Source organism: Oncorhynchus mykiss, chromosome 21 (genome assembly GCF_013265735.2).
Source record: "Oncorhynchus mykiss isolate Arlee chromosome 21, USDA_OmykA_1.1, whole genome shotgun sequence".
Lineage (NCBI taxonomy): Eukaryota > Metazoa > Chordata > Actinopteri > Salmoniformes > Salmonidae > Oncorhynchus > Oncorhynchus mykiss.
Window position 1 is genome coordinate 32,865,620 of NC_048585.1, and position 25,869 is coordinate 32,891,488.

Here is a 25,869-nt window from a genome sequence, read left to right on the forward strand (position 1 = left end):
GAGTGTTACCCATGACCAGCAGGACAGTAATATCCCTGGTTAAGTCACAGTTTCACAGACCAGTGCCTGGTGTTGCAGTTTTTTTCCTTCTAATTCTGAAGTGCCTGAAGTGCCATGCCTCTACATGGGGTGGGGCTGTAACTGTACTGTGTGTGTGACTTCATTCCATTCAGGTAGCACAGTAGAGGATGATGGGTAATGTAGGTCAGGGTCCTGGGGGTCTGCCACATGTTCAGCGGGTTGTCATGGTAATGCTGTCATAACCAAACAGTGGCGATCTCTCATTTGTGAGCCGATCATAGAGACATGCTTGATATGTTCATTAAATTAAATGTCTGTACGAACACATCTCATCAGAGATAGGGAGAGGAGAGAGGCAATGAGAAGAGAGAAGGGGGATACTATCAAATCAATTTTTACTTTTCATGTTGTTTAGCAGATGTTATTGTGGGTGTAGCGAAATGCCTGTTTCCAGCTCCAACAGTGCAGTAATATCTAACAATTCACAGCAATACGCAGAACCTAAAAGTTAAATAACGGATGAGCAATGTCAGAATGGCATAGACTAAAATACATTAGAATAGAATACTGTATATACATATGAGATGAGTAAAGCAAAAATATGTAAACATTATTAAAGTGACTAGTGTTCCATTATTAAAGTGGCCAGTAATTTCAAGTCTATGTATATGGGGCAGTAGTCTCTAAGGTGCAGGGTTATGTAACCGGGTGGAAGCCGCCTAGTGATGGCTATTTAACAATCGGATGACCTTGAGATAGACTGAAAAACAGCTTCTCTCGGTCCCAGCTTTGATGCACCTGTACTGACCTCGCCTTCTGGATGATAGTGGGGTGAACAGGCAGGGGCTTGGGTGGTTGTTGTCCTTGATGATCTTTTTGGCCTTCCTGTGACATTGGGTGTTGTAGGTGTCCTGGAGGGCAGGTAGTTTGCCCCCGATGATGCGTTGGGCAAACTGCACCACCCTCTAGAGAGCCCTGCTGTTGCGGGCAGTGCAGTTGCCGTACCAGGTGGTGATACAGCCCGACAGGATGCTCTCAATTGTGCATCTGTAAAAGTTTGTTGGTTTCAGGTGCACCACGGTCCCAGGGCCCGAACCTCCTCTCTGTAGGCTGTCTCGTCATTGTTCGTAATCAGGCCTAGTTCTGTTGTGTTGTCTGCATACTTGATGATTGAGTTGGAGTGGCGTGTATGGCCATGCAGTCATGGGTGAACAGGGAGTACAGGAGGGGGCTGTGCATGCACCCTTGTGGGGCCCCTGTGTTGAAGATCAGTGAAGTGGAGATGTTGTTTCCTACCTTCACCATCTGGGGGTAGCCCGTTCAGGACCCAGTTGCACAGGCCAGGATTCAGTCTCAGGGCCCCAAACTTAATGTGAGCTTGGAGAGTACTATGGTGTTGAATGCTGAGCTGTAGTCAATGAACAGTGTTCTTACATAGGTATTCCTCTTGTCCAGATGGGATTGGGCAGTGTGCAGTGAGATGGTGATTGCATCGTCTGTGGATCTATTGGGGCGGTAAGAAAATTGTAGTGGGCCTGTAGTGTCAGGTACGGTAGATATATTCCTTAACTATCCTCTCAAAGCACTTCATGATGACAAAAGTGAGTGCTACGGGGCGATAGTCATTTAGTTCAGTTAGCTTTGCTTTCTTGGGTACAGAAGCAATTGTGGACATCTTGTAGCAAGTGGGGGCAGCAGACTCAGATAGGGAGAGATTGACTATGTCCGTAAGCACTCCAGCCAGCTGGTTTGCGGATGCTCTGAGGACGCTGCTAGGGATGCTGTCAGTGCCGGTAGCCTTGTGAGGGTTTACACGCTTAAATGTCTGGCCACATATGTCTTGTGTCTGAGCCGTTGAATTGCTATTCCACTTTGTCTCTATAGTAGCGATGTACCCATATTACATTTTTGGCCGATACCGATATCCATTATTTTCCTTGCCTAAAAACACGATACCGATATAGACATTTTTTGTGGCATTTTAAGCATTCTAGTAGAGTTAAATAGTTAACACAGACTGCTGCGTCCATGTGTGTATGGCACTGCATCTCAGTGCAGGAGGCGTAACTACAGTCCCTAGTTAAGTAGCTGGCTAGCTATTTCTTTTCATCAACTGAAGTTCAATTTCAATAGGCGAACAATTGTATTGGTGATAGCTAGGTACCATGCTAAAGCTATAGCAGAAGTTGCGGTCAAACAAATTATGCTTTATTACCAACGCGAGGCTAATAACAGTGACGCTATTACTGTGTAACTCCGGTAAGGCAACATCAGAAAATAGCACACTCGACCGGTGCTCGACCAGTCGGCGAACGCCAACATCACCCACGACAGAGAATGGTTGATTGTCAAGGGCAATGAATTCCATTATCTTGGCTTTAATGGATTTTGCCTTTGAGTTGTCTCGCTGAAATGTTGTTACTCATTCAAATGACTACTCGACTTGTTGACTGCACAATCCACACAGCAGACATTGTGTGGGCTAGGTTATGAATGCTGTGTTGCACGTGTAGCGCAACATTTTACGTGGCGTCATTACATCATGTACCTACGTTATATTGGTATGCACCGTAGCTTTAACATCGGTGTTAAATTAGACATTCCGATATGTTCGCCGATATATCGTGCATCCCTACCCTATACTGACGTTTTTCCTGTTTGGTTGCCTTACGAAGGGAATAACTACACTGTTTGTATTTGGCCATATTCCCAGTCACCTTGCCATGTTTGAATGCGGTGTTTCACGCTTTCAGTCTTGCGCAAATGCTGCCATCTATCCACGGTTTCTGGTAGGATAGGTTTTAGTCACAGTGGGTACAACATCCCCTATACACTTCCTGATAAACTCAGTCACCGTATCCTGGTATTTGTATGTTATGTTATTCTCTGAGGCTACCTGGAACATATCCCAGTCCACGTGATCAAAACAATCTTGAAGCGTGGGTTCCGATTGGTCATACCAGCATTGAATAGTCCTTAGCACGGGTACTTCCTGTTTGAGTTTCTGCCTATAGGAAGGGATGAGCAAAATGGAGTCGTGATCAGATTTGCCGAAGGGAGGGCAGGGGAGGGCCATGTAGGCATCCCGGAAGTTGGAGTAGCAGTGGTCGAATGTTTTTAGCAGCACGAGTACTACAGTCAATGTGTTGATAAAACTTCGGTAGCGTTTTCCTCAAATTTGCTTTGTTAAAATCCCCAGCTACAATAAATACTGCCTCAGGATATGTGGTTTCCAGTTTGCCTAAAATCCAGGGAAGTTCTTTAAGGGCCGTCGTGGTATTGGCTTGAAGGGGAATATACACGGCTGTGACTATAACCGAAGAGAATTCTCTTGGGAGGTAATACGGTCTTTGATTGTGAGCTATTCTAGGTCAGGTGAACAAAATGACTTGAGTTTCTTTATGTTATCACAATCTCAGCATGAGTGGTTAAACATGAAACATACACCCCCGCCTTTCTTCTTCCCGGAGACTTCTTTATTCCTATCTGTGCGATATATTGAGAACCCAGCTGGCTGTATGGACAAAGACAGTATATCTCGAGAGAGCCATGTTTCTGTGAAACAGAGTATGTCTCTCTGGAAGGAGATTCTCGCCCTGAGCTCATCTACTTTATTATCCAGAGACTGAACATTAGCGAGTAATATACTTGGAAGCGGTGGATGGTGTGCGCGCCTCCTGAGTCGGACTAGACGTCCACTCCGAATACCTCTTCTCCGCCGGCGGTGTTCGGATCAGCATTTGGAATCAGTTCAATTGCCCTGGGGGGTAACACAAAAACATCAAAAATACTGCAATAAAGAGGTGCCATATCTGTCAGTGCCGTCTTGCTATTTACTCTGTGAAACAGCTCTTGTCTCTTCTCCTGTTTTTAAGGAGCAAAGGGCTACTTATATTGTCTAATCGGGAGCGGCTGTCTGAGTGGGATAAATACTCCTACCCACAACAAACTAGATGTCGGACAGTTGCTATGGTTACCGTTGTAGCTGAGACATTCCATCACTCGGGCCGAGTGAAGAGGACAGAGGACCGAGTCGGGCCTCGCTGGGGCTTGGTGACTGGGAGGGGGGCGTGACTTACACGTGACAGACAGTGCCTTTCTCTCTCTCTCTCCCCATCTGTCTTTCACTATCAATACAGTTCAATTCAATTTGCTTTATTGGCATGACCTAACAATGTACTTATTGCCAAATAGTACTTCTCTCTCTGTTTAAAAGAGCTCTGAAAGGCTTTTAGAATAATTAAACCTCTCACCTCACACTCATCTATCCCTGTCTGTCTGTCTCTCTTTCCCTCTCTATTTCTTCCTCACCTACTGGGGACAGCCAGCCAGCTAGATAGACACCTGCTCTTATGGTTCTGTTGGTGCTTTGGTCTTTTTCCCATTTTCTTTTCTAAAGAGAGATTTGTCTGGCCTGGTGTCAGATCTCTCTCCTCCCCCACTTGTTCTCAGATGTCAGGTTTGTTATGCACTGTGACTGATGGCCCTCACACTGGGTGAATCTCAGGGGCATCAGCCTTCTGTCCTCCTTACTCTCCTGGGGAGATGAGGTGACAGAGACGCAAAGAAACTTATTTGATCAGATCTGGAGTCAGTTCTCAGCAGTTTTTTGGCAGAGCCTCGGCCAGTCCCCGGAGGCTAGGCTGGATGCTGGGGAGCATCTCTGTCAGCTGCTTGGTCTCGGCGTGGCCAGTGATTGGTGAAGGTGTTGGCTGCCAGGGAGACCTTCACTTGGGGGTTGTTGAAGGGGATCACTGTCCCCTGGCTCGTGAATATTATAAATGAGGACACAGTACTTTTTGAAATGAGGATACAAAGATGGCATACTTTTTGTGATCATGTCACAAATATTAGTATATATACACAAAACTGGTCAAAACCATGTTGATGCAATTGTGCCATAGCAGATTTGGGTCAGTTATCACTTGTTGCTAGGTCAGATTTGGGAGCCATTTGTTTAGAGTTAAGATTGGTGGAGGCTGGAGCCCACAGTTGTTTGGCTAGTTGAGCTGGTCTACACAGGAAGGCCCAATATGAACATATTTGCTTGACAATCACCGGCTGACAAAATGTAATGACCGATACTGCCCTGATGCTGACACACACACACAGGGGGAATCCAGGGGCCCATTACACACACAGCAAGGACCAAAGGGACCGTTTCAGTGATGTAACCAGCCAACACAGTCTGGCTAAAATATTTATCTCCTACTATGATGAAGGAAGCCTGGTTTAAAATGCCGTCACGACCATGCAGACCCTATTATAGCCTCTGCAGCTTTTAGACATTCTCACACACACACACACACACACACACACACACACACACACACACACACACACACACACACATGCATCCACACATACACTCACTGACAAAGTGAGTGAGTCAGTGAGCAACATGGGTAACAGGAAACAGGAAGGCATGGACACAGACAAATCAGTGTGCCCTCCGGTCCTACAGCAGACCAAAGCCTCTGCTGAACCCTGGGCTTTAACGGGATAAAGTGGAACATGTCAGAATTTCGTGACATTTCATCACCTTTACACAGCTCAGTAAGTGTCAGGGATAGTTCAATGGGACATGAACCAGCAGGTCAGGAGGAGAGAAGGGTAGTTATCTCTCCCTGCAGAACCATTAACGTTTCCAAGCCATGGCAGAGAAGTCACTTACTGTATCTCATCTCACGTTCTGTCACGATCGTCGTTATAATCATACTCAGACCAAAGCGCACCGTGGAATCGGTTCGACATCTTTTATTTTAAAGAGAACCGAACAACAAAACAATAAAGAATAAACGATACGTGACGTTCTGTAGAGCTCACAGGCATCAACACAAAAAACAAGATCCCACAAAAACCCAGTGGGAAAAGCCTCTGATTGGGAACCATACCAGGCCAACATAGAAATAGAAAAACTAGAGTACCCACCCTAGTCACACCCCGACCTAACCAAATTAGAGAATGAAAGGCTCTCTAAGGTCAGGGCGTGTCACGTTCCCTCACTCTATCCACCCCCCCCCATTCCTTCATCCAATCCTGATCTTATAGGATGAATGAATGTGTATCGGAATCACTCCAGCAAATTCACTGAAGAACAGCTCAATTAAATTGGAGGTAACTGTATTACCCAAATCCCCTGCTTTAAATTAGTCAATCTTCCCAGCCCTATTTGATAAATATTCTCCAACTCCCAGAGTGAAGTATAAATGCTTTATGACTGGTGCAAGATCTGTCTCTGGTTGTGGAGTTAACCTTAACCCCCACCCGCCTTGAAATGCTATTTTGTTTGTAAACGAGTCATTGATTCCAGTGGGGTTTGAAGGTGTTCATGGGTAGGGGCTTAGGGGTAATTTCGTCTGTTTACTGTAAATTAATAGTTTAATTGACTGAATCTCTAGGGGTTGGGACTAGGGGGTTGAAAGGCGGCCCCATCCCAAGGAAGGTGCACAGGAGGTGCTTTTGATCACTGATGATGCCTTCATTATAAACCCCCTCATGAGTATCATGATATAGGAGGTGTTACTGATCACTGATGATGCCTTCATTATAAACCCCCTCCTGAGTATCATGATATAGGAGGTGTTCTTGATCACTGATGATGCCTTCATTATAAACCCCCTCCTGAGTATCATGATATAGGAGGTGTTCCTGATCATAACGGATGGGGCTTTTAAACAGCACTGTCAGTGTGCATTTCATGGCCGCCTCTCTCCCTTACCTTAATCTTTCTCTGTCTGGTAATTAGCCTGAGAAGACGAGACCCGTTCCGCTCTGTAACGGCTGCTACAGCAATCCCTCATTTACAGGCCTCATCTGCTAGCCAATCAGAGCATGACGCTCATGTCTCTCTCCCCAAATGGCACCCTATTGACCAGCGCCCAATGAAAAGTAGTGTAATATTAAGGGAATAGGTTGCCATTTGAGACGCAATCCTGTCTGTCACGCTTGTATCCTGTATCTATCCCCAACGGTGTTCCCTGCCTTAACTAACGAGAGCCTTAATGAGCCAATCAGCGTCTCGTTGTGCTTAGCGAAGCAACATGGTGTCAGTTTGACTTATTCACACCTCGCTCCCTCCTGTTTGTTTCCTCTTCACAGAAATCTGCTGGACATGGACACCTTCTCCAAATCAGACCCAAGTAAGATCACTATGGTTTTCTGTTTATTTGTTTGTTTCACAATGACACGGTAATATCTGTAACATGACAATGTTTCTGTATAAATGGTAAGTGTGTGAGTGTGCCTGGGGGTTTCCTGAAGCTTCGGCTCTCCTGATGAGCCAAAACATCTCCAACAAGCATTCTATCCTTTCAGCAGGATTGGGGTCCATTTCAATTCCAGTCAATTCAGAAAGTTTACCGAATTCCAATAACAATTCAAATTCTTCCTCCTTGAAAAGCTATGAAGAAAATTGGAATTTCAGGGTACTTCCTGAATCGACTGGAATTGAAACGGAATTGACCCCAACCCTGCTGTTCAATCATTTAACCCCTCTCTATGCCCTAATCCAAGACCTAACCTGTTTTAACCCATCCTCACACTCCGTATCCAACCTCCTCTCTCTGTCTGGGCCCATTTTCCCAAACGCGTCATTAGAACCTTCGTATTAGCATTGGAAGCCCATTACACTCGTACCCATATACGGGTTGAAAATGGCAGATTTGGGCACTGATAAGCCCCTAAATTGGAACGATGTGGCTGTACAGTAAAATGAACAAGCTTTCAAATGATGCCCACCTGACCCCGATTGTGATTTAAAATGGGCAGTTTTTGGATTGTGTAACTTTTATTTTAAAAAGTCAGTTAAGAACAAATTATTATTTACAATAATGGCCTACCCCAGACGACGCTGGGCCAATTGTGTGCCACCCTATGGGAGTCCCAATCACAGAGTCCCAATCACAGAGTCCCAATCACAGCCGGATGTGATGCAGCCTGGATTTGAACCAGGGACTGCAATGACTCCTCTTGCAGTGAGATGCAGTACCTTGGACCGCTGTGCCACTTGGGAGCAACAACAACAGTAATTGTGTGATGGCGGCGATGCAGGGTTGTGTTCCAAACTAAAAAACTACAAGTGTAAAAAGCCTCTTTATAGTTGAAGAATCTTGTTTGAGTCATAAAGGAGCATGGAAATGACTTAGGATCTTTGGAGAGGTGTGTGGCCTCTTGGAAACACCAATTAGTCCCTCTCACTCAAACCTTTGTCATTACTTTGTCTTATGTTGCATCTACCCCACATTTTTCAGGAATATTCTTGTAATCTGACTGAATGTATCCAGAGTATTTTCATTTAAAAAAAATGTAAAATTCACATAAAATGTACAGTGGAATATTTGGATTCAGTCTTGTGTCAGGTGAACTGTTGGGTTCTCCAAACTGTTCCTTTTCAATTACTACCATGCTTATGTATATGCTTTTCATATTTCTTCTTTAAGAAACCTTTAAATGTAGCCCGATCCATTTAGGCCAATTCTCACTTATGTAAAGGGTTCAATCGCAAAGCTGTTTCCCAAAACTGTAAAAGGCTTGTTATTTACTGACCGCTTCAGACCACTCGTAGAACAGCTAAGTGAGCCGTTGGATGCTTTGGATGCCGAAGATCTCCGCTAAACATAGAATCAAGATGTTTATCTGTCTCTCGATAACTTCAGAACAAAATCAAATACAAAGTTGCCAATGTCTTTCCAGTTGTTACACAAGCCTAGGATAAAAAGGTGCTTCAAATGAAAACTGTGGGTGACTGCATTAAACAATTAATACAGTAGGCCTATAGGCTACAAACAGGCCTACATACACTGAGTGCACAAAACATTAAAAACACCTTGCTAATATTGAGTTGCACCCCCTTTGCCCTCAACACCGCCTCAATTTGTTGGGGCATGGACTCTACAATGTGTCGCAAGCCTTCCACAGAAATGCTGGCCCATGTTGACTCCAAGTTGGTTGAATGTCCTTTGGGTGGTGGACCATTCTTGATACACATGGGAAACTGGGAAACTGTAGAGTGTGAAAAATCAAGTAGCATTGAACTTCTTGACACACTCAAACCGGTCCGCCTGGCACCTACTACCATACCCCATTCAAAGGCACTTAAATATTTTGTCTTGCCCATTCACTCTCTGAATGGCACACATGCACAATGCATGTCTCAATTGTTTCAATGCTTTCAAATCCTTCTTTAACCTGCCTCCTCTCCTTGATCGACACTGATTTGAAGTGGATTTAACAAGTGATCATAGCTTTCACCTGGATTCACCTGGTCAGTCTGTCATGGAAAGAGCGTTTCTAATGTTTTTCACACTAAGTGTATTTCAATCATATTGAAATCAATTTCATGTTCAATCAATGTAGTTTTATTTTGCTAATTGTACAGCTATAGTGTCTGTAATTCTTGCCTTATTATATTTCATGATGTGCAACAATGTGCGCATTATGAGCCATCTCCATATTTGCAACCGTAGGTGATAATATCTCTCTTGGAACTGATACGTCGTCAGTATTATGAAATAATTATAATGTTAATGTCACACCCTGACCTTAGAGATCCTTTTAATTCTCTATTTTGGTTAGGCCGGGGTGTGACTAGGGTGGGCAATCTAGTTATCCTATTTCTTTGTTTGGCCTGGTATGGTTCCCAATCAGAGGCAGCTGTCCATCGTTGTCTCTGATTGGGGATCATACTTTGTTGTTTTTCGGTGTTCATTTTAATAAAAGTAAGATGTTCGCCTACCACGCTGCACCTTGGTCTCCTCATTCAAATGACGAGCGTAACAGTTAAGCTGAAATTTGAATGGGGAAAGCTGATCCAAGAGCAACGCTGTCTTTCTTTTCGAACCCTATCACCATCGACACATGCCCAGAGGGGTTTGTTTAAATGCGGAAGACACATTTCAGTTGAATGCATTCAGTTGTACAGCGGACTAGGTATCCCCCTTTCCCTTTCCAACGACCCACTTAGTGAATCGGAGCCATTGCCTTTTCAATGTTAGTCATCCGTTGCTGGATGAATGACATTGACAACGGATGATTATTTTACAAAAACACACACAAACAATCTATCTTATGATAGATACAACTCGTATACATTAACATGCCATACAACATGTATTACACATAAAGGTGTGAATCACTCCCTACTTTTACATGTTTCATTTATTTTTACGGTAATTGTGTGAAGAGGACCCGAGAGCCAAATTACTAATCTGAATATATAGAACCATCCAGTAGGTGTGGTCTGTTGTGCTTTGTTTTCCCTGCTGTTTAATTGAGAAGGTCAGCATACAGACAATAGTGTTTCTGTTCTTGATACTTTCATCTTTTATGAGCAAGGAACAATTTTGCATTAGTTTAACTTTGGAATATATCAACTCATTCTCCACCATGCCGAGGCCCTACCTTCCATCCCTCCAGCCTTAGCTTCTCCTTTATTTGCGTTTGAGTTAATTATTATTATTTTTTTTTACAGGGACAGTGCACATTAATCGATCAGTAAAAGTGCCGGTTTTAGCCAGTCGGCTCATTTTCAACCGTAAGACCCTGGGCAGGTTATTAAAAACAATTACAATACAGACAAACAATGAGCAGTGAGCACATGCGGAGCAACATAGGGCGAGCAACACGTAGCATGCAGACAGTGAAACATACTGTGGAACAAGCAACACGGAGCATGCAGACAGAGAAACATACTGTAGAACAAGCAACACGGAGCATGCAGACAGAGAAACATACTGTAGAACAAGCAACACGGAGCATGCAGACAGAGAAACATACTGTAGAACAAGCAACACGGAGCGCGCAGACAGAAACATACTGTAGAACAAGCAACATGTAGCATGCAGACAGAGAAACATACTGTAGAACAAGCAACACGTAGCATGCAGACAGAGAAACATACTGTAGAACAAGCAACACGTAGCACGCAGACAGAGAAACATACTGTAGAACAAGCAACATGTAGCATGCAGACAGAGAAACATACTGTAGAACAAGCAACACATAGCATGCAGACAGAGAAACATACTGTATAACAAGCAACACATAGCATGCAGACAGAGAAACATACTGTAGAACAAGCAACACGGAGCATGCAGACAGAGAAACATAGTGTGGAACAAGCAACACGGAGCACACAGACAGAGAAACATACTGTAGAACAAGCAACACGTAGCATGCAGACAGAGAACATACTGTAGAACAAGCAACACGTAGGATGCAGACAGAGAAACATACTGTGGAACAAGCAACACAGAGCATGCAGACAGAGGAACATACTGTAGAACAAGCAACACAGAGCATGCAGACAGAGGAACATACTGTAGAACAAGCAACACGGAGCATGCAGACAGAGGAACATACTGTAGAACAAGCAACACGGAGCATGCAGACAGAGAAACATACTGTAGAACAAGCAACACGTAGGATGCAGACAGAGAAACATACTGTATAACAAGCAACACAGAGCGCGCAGACAGAAACATACTGTAGAACAAGCAACACAGAGCACGCAGACAGAAACATACTGTAGAACAAGCAACACAGAGCACGCAGACAGAGAAATGGCAGAAAAAACTACAAAACAAAATGCATAAAAGCAGCAGTTCGGCTAAAGGTCAACCCAGTGTTTTCTTAATGCTTATCTGGCGGGTCACGTGAAACACGGGAAAATGTAATAAGGCTTTGGGAAAACCATGCTTCTTGAATGTTATTCATATCAGTGTGATGATATGCATGTCAAATCAAATGGTATTGGTTGAATACAACAGGTGTAGACTTTACAGTGAAATGCTTACTTACGAGCTGTTCCCAACAATAGAGTTAAAAAGTAAGGAAAATATTTGCTAAATACTGTAAAAAGGAAATGGTAACACAATAGTAACAATAACAAGGAGTACCAGTACCAAGTCAATGTGCATGGGTAACAGGTAGTTGAGGTAATACAGTATGTACATGTAGGTAGGAGTAAAATCAGGATATTTAATAAACAGAGTAGCAGCAGCTTGTGTGTGATGGAGTGTCAGTGTAGTATGTGTGTGTTGGAGTGTCAGTGTAGTATGTGTGTGTTGGAGTGTCAGTGTAGTATGTGTGTGTTGGAGTGTCAGTGTAGTATGTGTGTGTTGGAGTGTCAGTGTAGTATGTGTGTGTTGGAGTGTCAGTGTAGCATGTATGTGTGTGTTGGAGTGTCAGTGTAGTATGTATGTGTGTGTTGAAGTGTCAGTGTAGTATGTATGTGTGTGTTGGAGTGTCAGTGTAGTATGTGTGTGTGTGTTGGAGTGTCAGTGTAGTATGTGTGTGTGTGTTGGAGTGTCAGTGTAGTATGTGTGAGTGCGTGGGGAGAGTCAAGTGAGTGTGCATAGAGCCAGTGCAAGAGAGTTGGTGCCAAATGTTGTATGTATGTGTCAGTGGAGGCTGCTGAGGGGAGGAGGGCTCATAATAAAGGCTGTAATGGAGTCAATGGAATGGTATTAAAGATGTGGTTTCCATGTTGATACCACTCCGTTGACTCCATTCCAGCCATTATTATGAGCCGTCCTCCCCTCAGCAGCCTCCACTGTTAGGTAGGTAGGTGTTATTATGTTTTACTGATGAATCACTCTGGGCTGTGTGTTAATCAGTAATGTGTGTATTGTTGTGGCACTATTGCCTTCTCTCTCTATCTCCATCTTTCTCGTTTGCTCTCTTGCTCTCTTCTCTTTCTCTCTTTCTTTCTCTCTCTGGTTAGAAAGCATCACATGTGCTCTTCATCTTTCTGTTTTTCTTTTCTTTCAGGCATTTTGTCCGCTTGTCTCCTTTTTCTGCCTGTCTTGACATTCTTGATCTCAATATTCAGCATCTCGAGATTCTGTCTCTGAGTCTCGCCCCCGAGTCTCGCCCCCCTCTCCTCTCCCCTCCTCCACAACTCCAGCCCAAAATAGAAACAGGGCGTCTTCCTTCCTTCTCACGCCTCGTGAGTCAATCAAAGTGACTCCGCTCATATGTCACGGGTCATATTCTCAAGGCAGATTTATTCATATTCATGTATGGGATCTGCGGCAAAGATTAGGGAGAAGGAGGCTTTGTGACTAATGATGATAGGCTTATGATGATGAGCCAGGTCCAGGGCCATGTACATTCATGTAGGGAGGCACTTGTGCTGAGTGGCCGTCTTAATCATGCTGAGTGCTGCTGCTCAAGTCTACCGGGATTAAGATGCTTCAGTGGGCAGCGAGAGGAGCCAGGGGAGGGATAGGGGGGGGCAAGAAGGACAACTTTGGCCTTTTCTTCCCAGGTCTCAGGTGAGACTTGGGGGTCATATATCTCTCTTTGGGCGTGCCTTTGAAAAGGAAGGGAGAAGGAGAGAAAGCGAGATCCAGAGATAGTGGGAGTGAGGTAGAGAGAGAGGGGAGAGCGAGAGATGGGGGGAGAGGGAGTGTGAGAGAGATGTCAGTGGTGGCGGGACAACGGCTGCTCTTATGTTTGCTACATTCCTCTCTTCCCTCTGTAACAAGCATATGAGCAGAGGAAAATTGGCTTCTGCTCTCCTCGGGGCTGCCGAGTAAGTGATTAAATAATGCAGGTGTGTGTGTGCGTGTGCGTGTGCGCGCGCGTGCACCACTACCTGAACAGGAGTTTATTATGCTGTGCATTCTCAAAGCCCTACTGAAATAAGTGCACCATGAATGAGCTCAGTTTTCTCCCCACTAGAGCATTATGATGTTGTTAAAATATTCCTCCTATAATGTTTGTAACCCTGTAATGCATTTTCCTCACACTCAACAGGTCATGCAGGGTCCCCTAACCTTGTTCTTCTGTGTTTCTCCCTCTTCATCTAGTATGCGTTCTGTACACACAAGGCATCGGCAATAAGGAGTGGAGAGAGGTAAATCCCCTTCAGTTAGCCTACACAGTACACCAGATACTGAATTGAAAAGGCCTGATATTCAACATGATCTTTGGCACTCAAACCTCAATATTTATACAAGTAAATTATGAAATGAATCCTCAACCCCATCTCTGCATATTTTCCCCTATGATTAATAATTACTGAAATATCAGACCCATATAACACTTATAGATAGCTGTGTTAGGTATTACTCTGTCTGTCCCAAATGGCACCGTATTTCCTACATATGGGCCCTGGTCAAAAGTTTTGCACTATATTGGAAAGAGTGTGTCATTTGGGAGGCAGCCTCTGACATCGGTAATGAATTCTCAATATTTCATTTATTCATTTGAAATTGAGATGCGCCATGATATTTTTTGAGCGGTCAAATCGTTTCTCTCTCCATTAGAAATTGTATGTCACGAATGTAGTCTGTCAAATACCCACATTCAACCGAAGGAAATATCTTGCATGCCTTTGACCCTCAACTTTTTCATCCTCTCTCTCGCTCTCTAAAAGTTTGGAAGGACAGAGGTGATTGAAAACACTCTCAACCCGGAGTTTGTTCGTAAATTCATCTTGGATTATTTCTTTGAGGAACGACAGAATCTGAGATTTGACCTGTAAGTAAACATTTGTATGTGCCTCTTTGTTTTTCACTACCTTTGTGTAGTTATGTGTGTATAGTGTATAAAGGAGTGTATCTAGAGTGTGCATTGTCAGTACGGATTGGTGTCCCTGCCTAGTGTCCTGTCAAAGTGTGTGTGCATGCTTGTGTGTGTGTGAGTGCAGCCTTGTGTTTGTGTGTGCGCGTGTGTGTGCATATCGGTGTTCCTCCTCGTCATCCTGTCAGAGTAGGTATTTAAATTTCTCTCTGACTTGCGAGGGGTCAGGAGGTCGCGTGGGCACTCTCTCGCCGATACAAGAGAGAAAATTAAGTGCTGTGTGTGTGTCAGCGCCTGAAAGACCAACTAGGGCCTGTGAATTAATACAGTAAAAGTCACATTCCTTTACTGAGAGACACACAGCTAACAGAACAAACAACTAACTGAATACACACAACTAATTGAATGATACACAAATCTCTATTTACTCCAATAGCATTATTTACTCCATGTGAAATGGCCTGACTGGGACCATAATAAACGATATATACAAAAGTATGTGGACACCCCTTCACATTAGTGGATTCGGTTATTTCAGCCACACCCGTAGTGACAGGTGTATAAAATCAAGCACACCGCTATGCAATCTCCATAGACAAACATTGGCAATAGAATGGCCTTATTGAAGAGCTCAGTGACTTTCAACGTTGCACCGTCATAGGATGCCACCTTTCCAACAAGTCAGTTTGTGAAATTTCTACCCTGCTAGATCTGCCCCGGTCAACTGTAAGTGCTGTTATTGTGAAGTGTAAATGTCTAGGTGCAACAATGGCGCAGCCGTGAAGTGGTAGGCCACATAAGCTCACAGAACGGGACCGCTGAGTGCTTACGCGCGTAGCGTGTAAAAATCTCCTGTCCTTGGTTGCAACACTCAGCACAAGTGTTTGTCGGGAGCTTCATGAAATGGGTTTCCATGGCACACCATGCGCAATGCCAAACGTTGGCTGGAGTGTTGTAAAGCTTGGCGCCATTGGACTCTGGAGCAGTGGGAATGCGTTCTCTGGAGTGATGAATGAAGTTAACTGCTTAGTGCTAACTTTAAAGTTTTAAGGAGGAATAATGGTCTGGGGCTGTGTTTCATGGTTCGGCCTAGGCCCCTTAGTTCCAGTGAAGGGAAATCTTAACACTACAGCATACAATGACATTCTAGACGATTCTGTGCTTCCAACTTTATGGCAACAGTTTGTGGAAGGCCCTTTCCTGTTTCAGCATGGCAATACCCCCGTGCACAAAGCGAGGTCCATACAGAAATGGTTTCTTGAGATTGGTGTGGAGGAACTGGCCTGCATTGAGCCCTGACCTCAAACCCCTTTCGAACACCTTTGGGATGAATTGTGTGTGTGAGTGAGAGAGTGAGACAAAAAGTGTGTGTTAAGGGGGAGGCATGTGTTCACGACCTGTGTGTGTCTCCCCTCAGGCTTAAGATTGTGTGTGTGTGTGTGTGTGTGTGTGTGTGTGTGTGTGAACATCAGGCCATACTACATCCTCCACTGATGGCTGTGCTCTGCTCAGATAGCTCACGCTCTTTTTATACCTGCTTTTCCTCTCCCTTCTCCCTCCTCTCGCTCCCTCTTTTTCCTCTCCCTTCTCCCTCCTCTCGCTCCCTCTTTTTCCTCTCCCTTCTCCCTCCTCTCGCTCCCTCTTTTTCCTCTCACTTTCTCTTTCTCCCCCCACTGATCACTCTCTCTTCCTTCCTCTCTTTTCCCCTGTCTCCTTCTCTTTCCTTCCTTGGAGTTCTTTCTGGTTTGTGTCAGAGTAGACATGTAATAATATTCTGTCATTCATGTTATGGCTCGGTTGGTGTCTTGACTGTGTTTAAAGGTTAGGTAGGGCAGCTTTTCATTCTTGTCTATCCTGGTCTGAAATAGAATTTTCCCAGGCAAGCGAGTGGAACTCTAGTCGAATGGGTTTCTGAGAGAGGTGGACAAGAGAATGATGGAGCCCTGCTAGGCTGTGTTAATGTCAGAGCTGAGGCTTAACACACACAGACAAAACACAGACACACACCACAAGCATGTGCACGCATACTAGCTGCTGATGCTCGCCTTTGGAACATCTACATTACATTTTTTTTTTTTTTAAGTATAATAAATTGATTGAATATACACCATCACAATAAATCCATTGTTTTAGGAAGGTCCGTCTAAAGAAACATGATGATATGAAGAAAATGTATTTCAGAAGAACAGAATATGATTGGCCTACTGTATGTTATCTGGCTATGCGGCATGCTGTGGGCTTGTTCATTTAGCAGGCAAGATAGGCTTAAATCCTGTACCATTATTTTATATTATATGATTTTATAGTAAAAAAAATATGCATATGAAGTGGCTATGTTGACCGTAAAAGGGATGATTTGAAGCAGGTCCTATACGCTAGACTTAGTTATTTGGCAACCATAGAATGCATTAGAAATGAAACAATATATGGGCTGAATGATGCGACTATAGGATATTGATGATTTGAGAGGGAGAGGAGATGGAAACGCATGGTGGTGAGGTTTTCTGTAGCTAAAGGTAATGCCTATTAATTATACAAATATAAAAAACTGCCCTATATTACTAGGCCATTAAAAATTGTAGGTTAACTCTGAATTTTTTTAGTTTAGGCTAGAACAATTTTGTACCAAAGATGTCTTAAATCAGTGTGTGTAATATGCAGTAGGTTATCTATTTTATAACGGCATCATTATCTTAATTCCGTTTTTTTCAGGCTTGGACTTATACAGTATAGGCCTATGCAGATGCATAAGCTCTAATATGCATCTGGTTGTTTTGAATGAATCATCACCTTAGAAAACACTGTCCATTTTGTTGTGTTAGGCTTTGAAACAACATCCACCAGCGATCATGTTTTTCACTCCGTTTGAACCTGTTGTTGAACTTCTTCAAATTTTGCACGATACTGTTTTTGCTGAGAAGTGTTTGGTGTGATTTTCAAACTATTTGCATTGATGTCAGAGTGGTTACAGGGACAATAGCCGGCCATTAGGACCTGACCCGGCCACACCTGATGATCATTATAGAGTTGGGTGCTACTAACACATGTCCAGAGTGCATAAGAGGAGATTACCCTGACTCAACGGTCACATAAGAATTGTACTGTGGTCATGACTCATGATTGCCGGAGTGGCGGTAATACGGTCACTGCAACAGCTCTACGCACACAAGTACGCATACTGTACATCATGGACAGACCGAGACAAAAATATGTGCACGCACACACGTGGTAGTGTGTGTTTGGGTGTGTTAGGTGTTGTGGGGCATTTGTTTTGGCAGCTGAATAAATACAAAAACACATGCCTTTGTGCTGTGTGTCTCAGGAAATTATTTTTTCATGGATGTAAGTGATCTGTTTCAATGGAATAGAACATTAGAGCTGCTGTGCCTCCAGTGCTTTGTGAGTTACATAACAAACATCCCAGAGCTCATTCTGACAATACACTCAGAATGACAAATACACCATCCCATCTCACTGACAGTGGCAGTATGCCACATAATCTGTCCTGCTTGCTAGACTGTGTGTGTGTGTGTGTGTGTGTGTGTTAGGGGAAGCTGGCACAGGACTAGAGCCCAGAGACCCACGAGTATCACACAGAGAGAGATATTCCCTCTCATCTCCCATCAACAGAATCAGAGCCTACTAGTTGTTTGATGTGTGTAATTGAGTAAGGCCATCCTGTTGAGACAACATTGACAGAGATGATAGTGGATGAAAACACTGGCCTGATTGAATAGACAATTTCCCCTCGGGCACACATAATGTTTTCTGTCAACAGAGTTATGTCTATTTCTGGCCGATGTGATGGTGGGGAGGTGATGTTCCAATATGTGATTTAAATGGAATCTATGTTCTATGGCTGATGTTGTATAGCAGTGTTGCTCATCCTTTTTGTTGAAGCTCCAGTTTGTGGTTTGGAAAGCTATTCAATGGTCAATGTTTCAATAGTCTCAGCTGTATACAAGTGACGGGACCATTTTGTTCTTATGCTATCTAAATGACTAACAAAATCAATGGGGGCTCCATGCCATGACCTTTAAGGAATTTTTGATTCTCCCGGAGTCAAATTTTATTTTCGTGATTGTTGGTTCTCAAAGGCTCCATTTTCTATTCTACATCATTTATATATGATTTTACTTGTTTAAGTGTACACAGATTATTTATTTTTACCATCCCCCAAAATGATTTTCAAATAAATAAGATCGCATTTAGATTTTTCTGGTGGGGTGGCGGCCACGATTTAGCATATCGGGGAAACACTGCAGACTGTAGCTTTAACCAGGGCCTGACAAGCAGTGGTCTTTTCTCCTTGGTAGTTTGTTTCGATTAAATGTAATGGTTCTCACTGTCAGAAAAACCACAGGGGCTACAGTAGTGGGTCTTTGTACCACTGCTTTTCTTTCAGCTACGTGAGGCTCAGTCTCCATAAAATTGCTTTCAAATATTACCTCAAAAATAGACGTCTATTTTTAGTAGCTGTGTAAAATGACCTGGACTGTGAAATTACTTTAAATTGGTTCCTGAATCTGCAGCTGATTGCAGCCCTGTTGGACAAGAACCCCCCTTTCCGAACTGGCTCACACAGACACCCGCATTGGTCCAAGGATACAAACACAAGCCCACAAACACTTAAACACCCAGGGAGTCCTCCAGTATGACATGTCAGGATACTAAAAGGATTGAAAAGCACAAGAAGACTTAATAATACTCTGCGTGACTTCATTGCTTTACACATTTACTGAGCGGTCTGAGTGTCCCCTTCTGTAAATCACCTGTTGCTCCCAGCTGTACTGCTGTCATCTCCATGGCCCTCTAACAGTGTGTGTTTCTGTTCTCTTCTCCAGGTACGATGTCGACTCAAAGAGCTCCAACCTGTCAAAACATGTAAGTCTCTCTTTCCGTGTGTGTGTGTGTGTGTGCGCGCGAGAGTGCGTGTGCGCTTTGGGGGTTCATCCTATTGTCATTAGCACCCCCTTACTACAGTACTTACTCTCTGTTCTGTAATTACTGGGTTTACTATTTCATAGTGGGGTTACCTTCCCTGGGTAGCCAGTGTGTTTTAGCATAACTGTGCACTCACACACTCGCTCTCGCCTTCTCTCAGTTCCATGTGATGCGCTGTGTGTTCTCTACCCTCCCTGCCCCTCGCCTGTCTATTGTCATCGCTGTGAATAAAAACACACAGATTACAGTAATTTCATGTAACAATGCCATCAGTCTCTCTTTGTTGACACACAATAAACCCTGATTCTTCTTTAAAATTTGATGATTTTATTTACATTTAGATAGACAGGCACACACACACACACGTTCCGATGGGATCTATTTTGATCTTATCTGTTCTTATAAAATCTAGAATAAGAGATGCATATTACCCACTGCAGTCTTACCACAAGGACCCCATCTGTGCCTGTCACACGCTCTGGGAATTGCTCATTCATGTGGTCCCTTTCTCTCTTCTGCGCACCACTCTATTCCACAAATGTATGTCTGTTTGCTAGCTCCCCCCAAGGAGTTTGAGTTCTGTACTTTCGCCTTGGACACCTGTTCAGTCACTGAATTAAAATAAGTTGAATGGAAATAGTCCTAGAGCAAGGGCCGCATGTGTGCAGGCTTTCGTACCAGCCCATCTCTAACACACCTGAGGCTCCCCATCCAACCTGATAGAGCTTGAGAGGATCTGCAGAGAAGAATGGGAGAAACTTACCAAAAACATGTGTGCCAAGCTTGTAGTGTCATACACAAGAAGACTCAAGGCTGTAATCACTGCCAAAGGTGCTTCAACAAGTATTGAGTAAAGGGTCTGTTTACTTATGTAAATGTGATATTTCCGTTTTTTGTTTTTAATACAATTGCAAAAAAACTGTTTTTGCTTTGTCATTATGGGCTATTGTGTTTCGATTTATGTGAAGGGAAAAATCAATTTAATCCATTTTAAAATAAGGCTGTAACGTGACAATGTTGAAAAAGTCAACGGGTCTGAATACTTTCCGTGTGTGTGTGTGAGAGAGCGATACAGTACCAGTCAAAAGTTTGGACACACCTACTTATTCAGGGGTTTTTATTTATTTTTACTATTTAGAATAATAGTGAAGACTATGAAATAGCACATGGTATCATGTAGTAACCAAATAAGTGTTAAACAAATCAAAATATATTATATATTTTGAGATTCTTCAAAGTAGCCACCCTTTGCCTTGACAGCTTCGCACACTCTTGGCATTCTCTTAACCAGCTTCATGAGGTGTCACCTGGAATGCATTATCAATTAACATGTGTGCCTTGTTAAAAGTTAATTTGTGGAATTTCTTTAATTAATGTGTTTGAGCCTATCAGTTGTGTTGTAACAAGGTAGGGTTGGTATACAGAAAATATCTCTATTTGGTAAAAAAATCAAGTCCTTATTACGGCAAGAACAGTTTAAATAAGCAAAGAGAAACGACAGTCCATCATTACTTTAAGTCATGAAGGTCAGTCAATGCGGAAAATTTCAACACACATTTCATAACCAAAAGTAAGTGGACACCTGCTCGTCGAACATCTCATTCCAAAATCAAACCAAATTGTATTTCTCACATGCGTCTAATACAACAGGTGCTATGTTCCCTCTAAGCTGCGCGCCATATCCCTGAAACTGCCGTGCAGCTCCCCCAGGACGGTCTTGCAGAAATATCAGCCCACAGTGAGAAACACGAGATTGAACTTCACCCAACTTTCTAGAGCAGTGGTCACCAGCCCGTCGATTACGATCGACCTGCCGATCTCCAAGGCATTCCTAGTCGATCGCCAGAGATGCTGTCTTTGTTTAAATTCTTACTCAGCACTGTCAACACTTTTTGTATTCAACACTTTTATAAGCCATAAAATGCACATTCTTCCTATTTCTTCCTATTGCCACACAGCGCTGCAGCAGTAATGAATGAGTAGGAAGTATCTATAGGCTTGGGTCTTTTTTAATATCAGGGAATATTTCACTTTCTCTGTTCATAGGAGTAACAACATGAATTTGTGCATGAGGCATAAATAATGCAGGGACGACTTGAGTTTTGCCATCAACAGGAAGACGGTGTCCCATTTTGGTCAGTGTCAGTGGAGGAAAGGGAGAGTGGAGGGATGTTAAGAGACAGACCCTCAGTCTGCTGCTCAGACCATCAGATGCAGCCCCCCCAAAAAAAATATTTAAAAAGCAGATTATTTAAATGTATGCTCACTCAGCTGTGCTTCACAAGTAATACCACAACGAACTATTACTGGTGTGATCATAAAGCCTACCTCAAATCAAATCATGGCCCAAACAACAATGCCTTGGTAGGGCAATTCAAGCAAAGCCAATTTGCAGTGATAATGTATTGGGCCTATAGCTTACTGCACAAACCTCATTGCTACAGTATTGTTTTTAAAAGGCTTAAGTTTTTCATGTAAAAAAAAAAATCTGAGCGGTAGATCTCTGCTTGGATTTTGACTCAAAGTGATCTTGACTCAGTAAAGGTTGGTGACCAATTTACCCTGTTAACGCTATCAACGTTTCCGGGTGTCGACCCCTGCACCTCTCTGATTCAGAGGGGTTGGGTTAAATGTGGAAGACACATTTCAGTAGAATACATTGTTGAACAATGACGAGGTACCCCCCCCTTTTCCCTTTACTGTGGCATTCGTGATCGAATTAACACTATTAGCCACATTCAATGCAATATACAGACACCAAACTAACTATAGAAGAGATGTTGTGGTAGGCGGAACGCATCAGAGTAAGATTCTACTGCATTGACATGCATTACTCAGCCCGTACTCCACACAGACCGGTGCGGTATAAATAATCGGAGCTGTAGTAGGCCAATATGCAAATAGACCGTTGCCATATATGGATCTGTGTCATTTACTTTGAACTGGGCTGTGTTTACAGCATGAGTGGTTGTGAGTAGATGCGCTTGTTCTGAGATCAAAGCGAGAGCTGCATGTAGCCACGTGTGCAAAAAAATTCAGATCCTTTGCTAGTTAGTTATTTAGTTAGTTAGTTTTTTCCAAAGAATGTAGGCCTACATTGAACACTACACATTGGCTGTTACTGTAGGCTGAATGACAGAACAGCTATGTCCATGTTAAAATGTTATGGGATGCATTTTCTCCATTGTTTTTGATGGCAGGCCACTCTGGTAGACCTACATTATGATCAAATAGCCACAGCAGCCTACTTGGCCACTGTAACTTAAAGCGGGTACAGCTTCAGTGTTCACAGTAAATGCAAGTTGGACGTTGCACAGAATTTTCACAACGTTCAAGTTGCGCTCAGCCGACCTGAAATTTGCTCAGTGCTGAATTTTTTTTGAGAGAACGTTGAACAGGCTTTACTGTGAAATGCTTACTTACAAGCTCTTAATGAACAATGCCGTTCAGAAAATATTTTTACGACTTAAACTAAAGTGAAAAAAAGTAACACAAGAAAATAAAAATAACGAGGCTACATACAGTGGGTACCGGTACCGAGAAATGTGTGGGGGTACAAGTTAGTTGTAGAGGTAATATATACATGTCGGTAAGGGTAAAGTGAATATGCATAGATAATAAACAGTGAGTAGCAGCAGCGTTAAAAAAAAGGGGGTGGTCAATGCAAATTGTCCGGGTAGTCCTTTTATTAACTGTTCATGGCTTATGGCTTGGGGGTAGAAACTGTTAAGGAGCCTTTTGGACGTCGACTTGGCGTTTCCTGTACCGCTTGCCGTGTTGTAGCAGAGAGAACAGTTTATGACTAGGGTGGCTGGAGCTTTTGACAATTTTTAGGGCATTCCTCTTACACCGCCTGGTATTGAGGTCCTGGATGGCAGGAAGCTTGGCCCCAGTGATGTGTTGGGCAGTACGCACTACCCTCTGTAGCGTCTTGCGATTGGGGTCGTACTCGGCCATACTTTTCCTTTAGTCCACGATTAACTCCTTTGTCTTGATCACGTTGAGGGAGAGGTTGTTGTCCTTGCACCCCACTGTCTTGTCATTGTTGGTGATCAGGCCTACCACCGTTGTGTCGTCGGCAAGCTTATTGATGGTGTTGGAATCGTGCTTGGCCATGCAGTCGTGGGTGAACAGGGAGTAAAGTAGGGGAATAAGCACGCACCCCTGAGGGGCTCCCGTGTTGAGGATCAGCGTGTCGGATATGTTGTTGCCCTTTCCCACCTGGTCAAAAGGAACCTGGGGGCGGCTATTCAGGAAGTCCAGGATCCAGTTGCAGAGGGAGGTGTTTAGTCCCAGGGTCCTTAGCTGGCCACTATGATGTTGAATTTTTTATTTATTTATTTAACTAGGCAAGTCAGTTAAGAACAAATTCGTATTTACAATGACAGCCTAGGAACAGTGGGTTAACCTGTTGCAACGAGCAATCCCGTATCCGGAAGCGTAATTTATAGCCTCAAGCTCATTACCATAACGCAACGTTAACTATATTCCAGTCTGTGCAAGCAAAACATTCCTGTAGCTTAGCATCTGCATCATCTGACCACACAGCCATGCAATGTCCATCGACCTCTGAATGCTGAAGCGTCTGTCCTCGGTTGCAACACTCACTACCAAGTTCCAAATGGCCTCTGGAAGCAATATCAATACAATAACTGTTAGTCAGGAGCTTTGTGAAATGGGTTTCCATGGCCGAGCAGCCACACACAAGCCTAAGATCACCGTGTGCAATGCCAAGCGTCGGCTGGGGTGGTGAGTCACGCTTCACTATCTGTCAGTCCGACGGACAAATCTGATTTTGGTGGATGTCTAGAGAATGCTACCTGCCTCAATGCATAGTGCCAACTGTAAAGTTTGGTGGAGGAGAAATTGTGGTCTGGGGCTGTTTTTCATGGTTCGTGCTAGGGCCCTTAGTTCCAGTGAAGGGAAATCTTAACACTACAACATACAATTAGATTCTGTGCTCCCAACTTTGTGGCAACAGTTTGGGAAAGGCCCTTTCCTGTTTCATGGGATGAATTGGAACGCCGACAGCGAGCCAGGCCTAATCGCCCAACACCATTGCCCGACCTCACTAATGCTCTTGTGGCTGAATGGGAGCAAGTCCCCGCAGCACTGTTCCAACTTCTAGTGGAAAGCCTTCCCAGAAGAAAGAAGGGGGTTTTAACAACAAAGGGGAGACACACTCCATATTAATGCCCATAATTTTGGAAAGGAGGTGTTCGACGAGCAGGTGTCCACATACTTTTTGTCATGTAGTGTACTTTTGTATATATAGTGTAGATTAATAATTAGATATACAGTATATACAGGCTAGGAAGTTGGCAAAGGTAGCATTATATAATCTCCAATAACACATTAAAAGGTACTTATTTAAACTCAGGGACGCACAAAATAAGGACACATGGAAATGGTAACAATCTGCATTTATAGCTGAGGAAAGGAGAGAAATGGTGATTGTTAGAGTGAGATCAGGTGTGCTGAGTTGGCAGTAGAGGGGGCATGTCCAGAGGTTAATTAGAGCATTTTTTGGAATGACCCTTCAGAACACCATCCATACCAATCAGGATTTGTGATGCTGCCTTTCTAAACCACCTCATATTGCTAAATATGGTCTCAAGTGACATTAATTCCATTGGATTCACTGGATTGAAAACATTATACTACATTATCCTGGCATTACCTTACCTAATGATCACCATAAGCTCAGCCTACTATTAGCAAAATGCTCATGTTCCTTTTATCCCTAGGATTGACTAGATTCATTTAGCATTTCTATCCCTGTCCTATCTTATCTTAGTCACATTTCACACTTTGCTCTCCCCTGTGTTTGCTTTGGCAATTTGGAAAAACCAGTCTGCCCACGTTGCAGGGAAATGTTCTGTTTAGACTTTGTTTGGCAAACAACCGCTTAAGGATGAAGGTCATTAGATAAGCACAAACAAAGAGAACATGAGAACGAGTTATTATATGTTTGACCTTAAGGGATACCTTTTCTGTTATTTGGACAGCCTTCACATGTTGGCTTGTCACATGGCATGTGTCATGCATAGCTTTATTTACCATTACCTGACTAATGTGGCTGATAATCTGTTGGGTAATGTTTAAGACTAGTATTCTAACAATGTGCACATAGTGAGCAGCGTGTAAAAGTTTCCATGGTGAAAGGATCAAAAGGGGAGTGGTCACTGTGATGTGGGCCAATCGCCTTTGCCATCAATAGTATGCAGTCATGGAAAATAACTGCTGTTTTTCCACAATGTTTGGTGGATGACGTGTGGGGAGTACAAGAGATGCTCCTCTACCTGTTGGAGTTGGTACAATAGTAACGCTATAATAAAGCCCATATCCCGTGGTCCACTGCCTGTCGTGTTGTGT

The 25,869-nt window shown here is 43.4% G+C and overlaps 1 protein-coding gene across 4 annotated transcripts in view; it reads left to right on the top strand.

The window, feature by feature from the left end:
* LOC110500279 (copine-8) overlaps positions 1-25,869 on the top strand; it is a 116,015-nt gene that overhangs the window by 23,831 nt on the left and 66,315 nt on the right. For all 4 annotated transcript variants that reach the window (XM_036957687.1, XM_036957689.1, XM_036957688.1 and 1 more), the window contains exons 2-5: positions 7,123-7,163; positions 13,836-13,882; positions 14,405-14,508; positions 19,395-19,434. In XM_036957687.1, the coding sequence (XP_036813582.1) occupies positions 7,123-7,163; positions 13,836-13,882; positions 14,405-14,508; positions 19,395-19,434 (232 nt within the window). The remainder of the gene's footprint in view (positions 1-7,122; positions 7,164-13,835; positions 13,883-14,404; positions 14,509-19,394; positions 19,435-25,869) is intronic.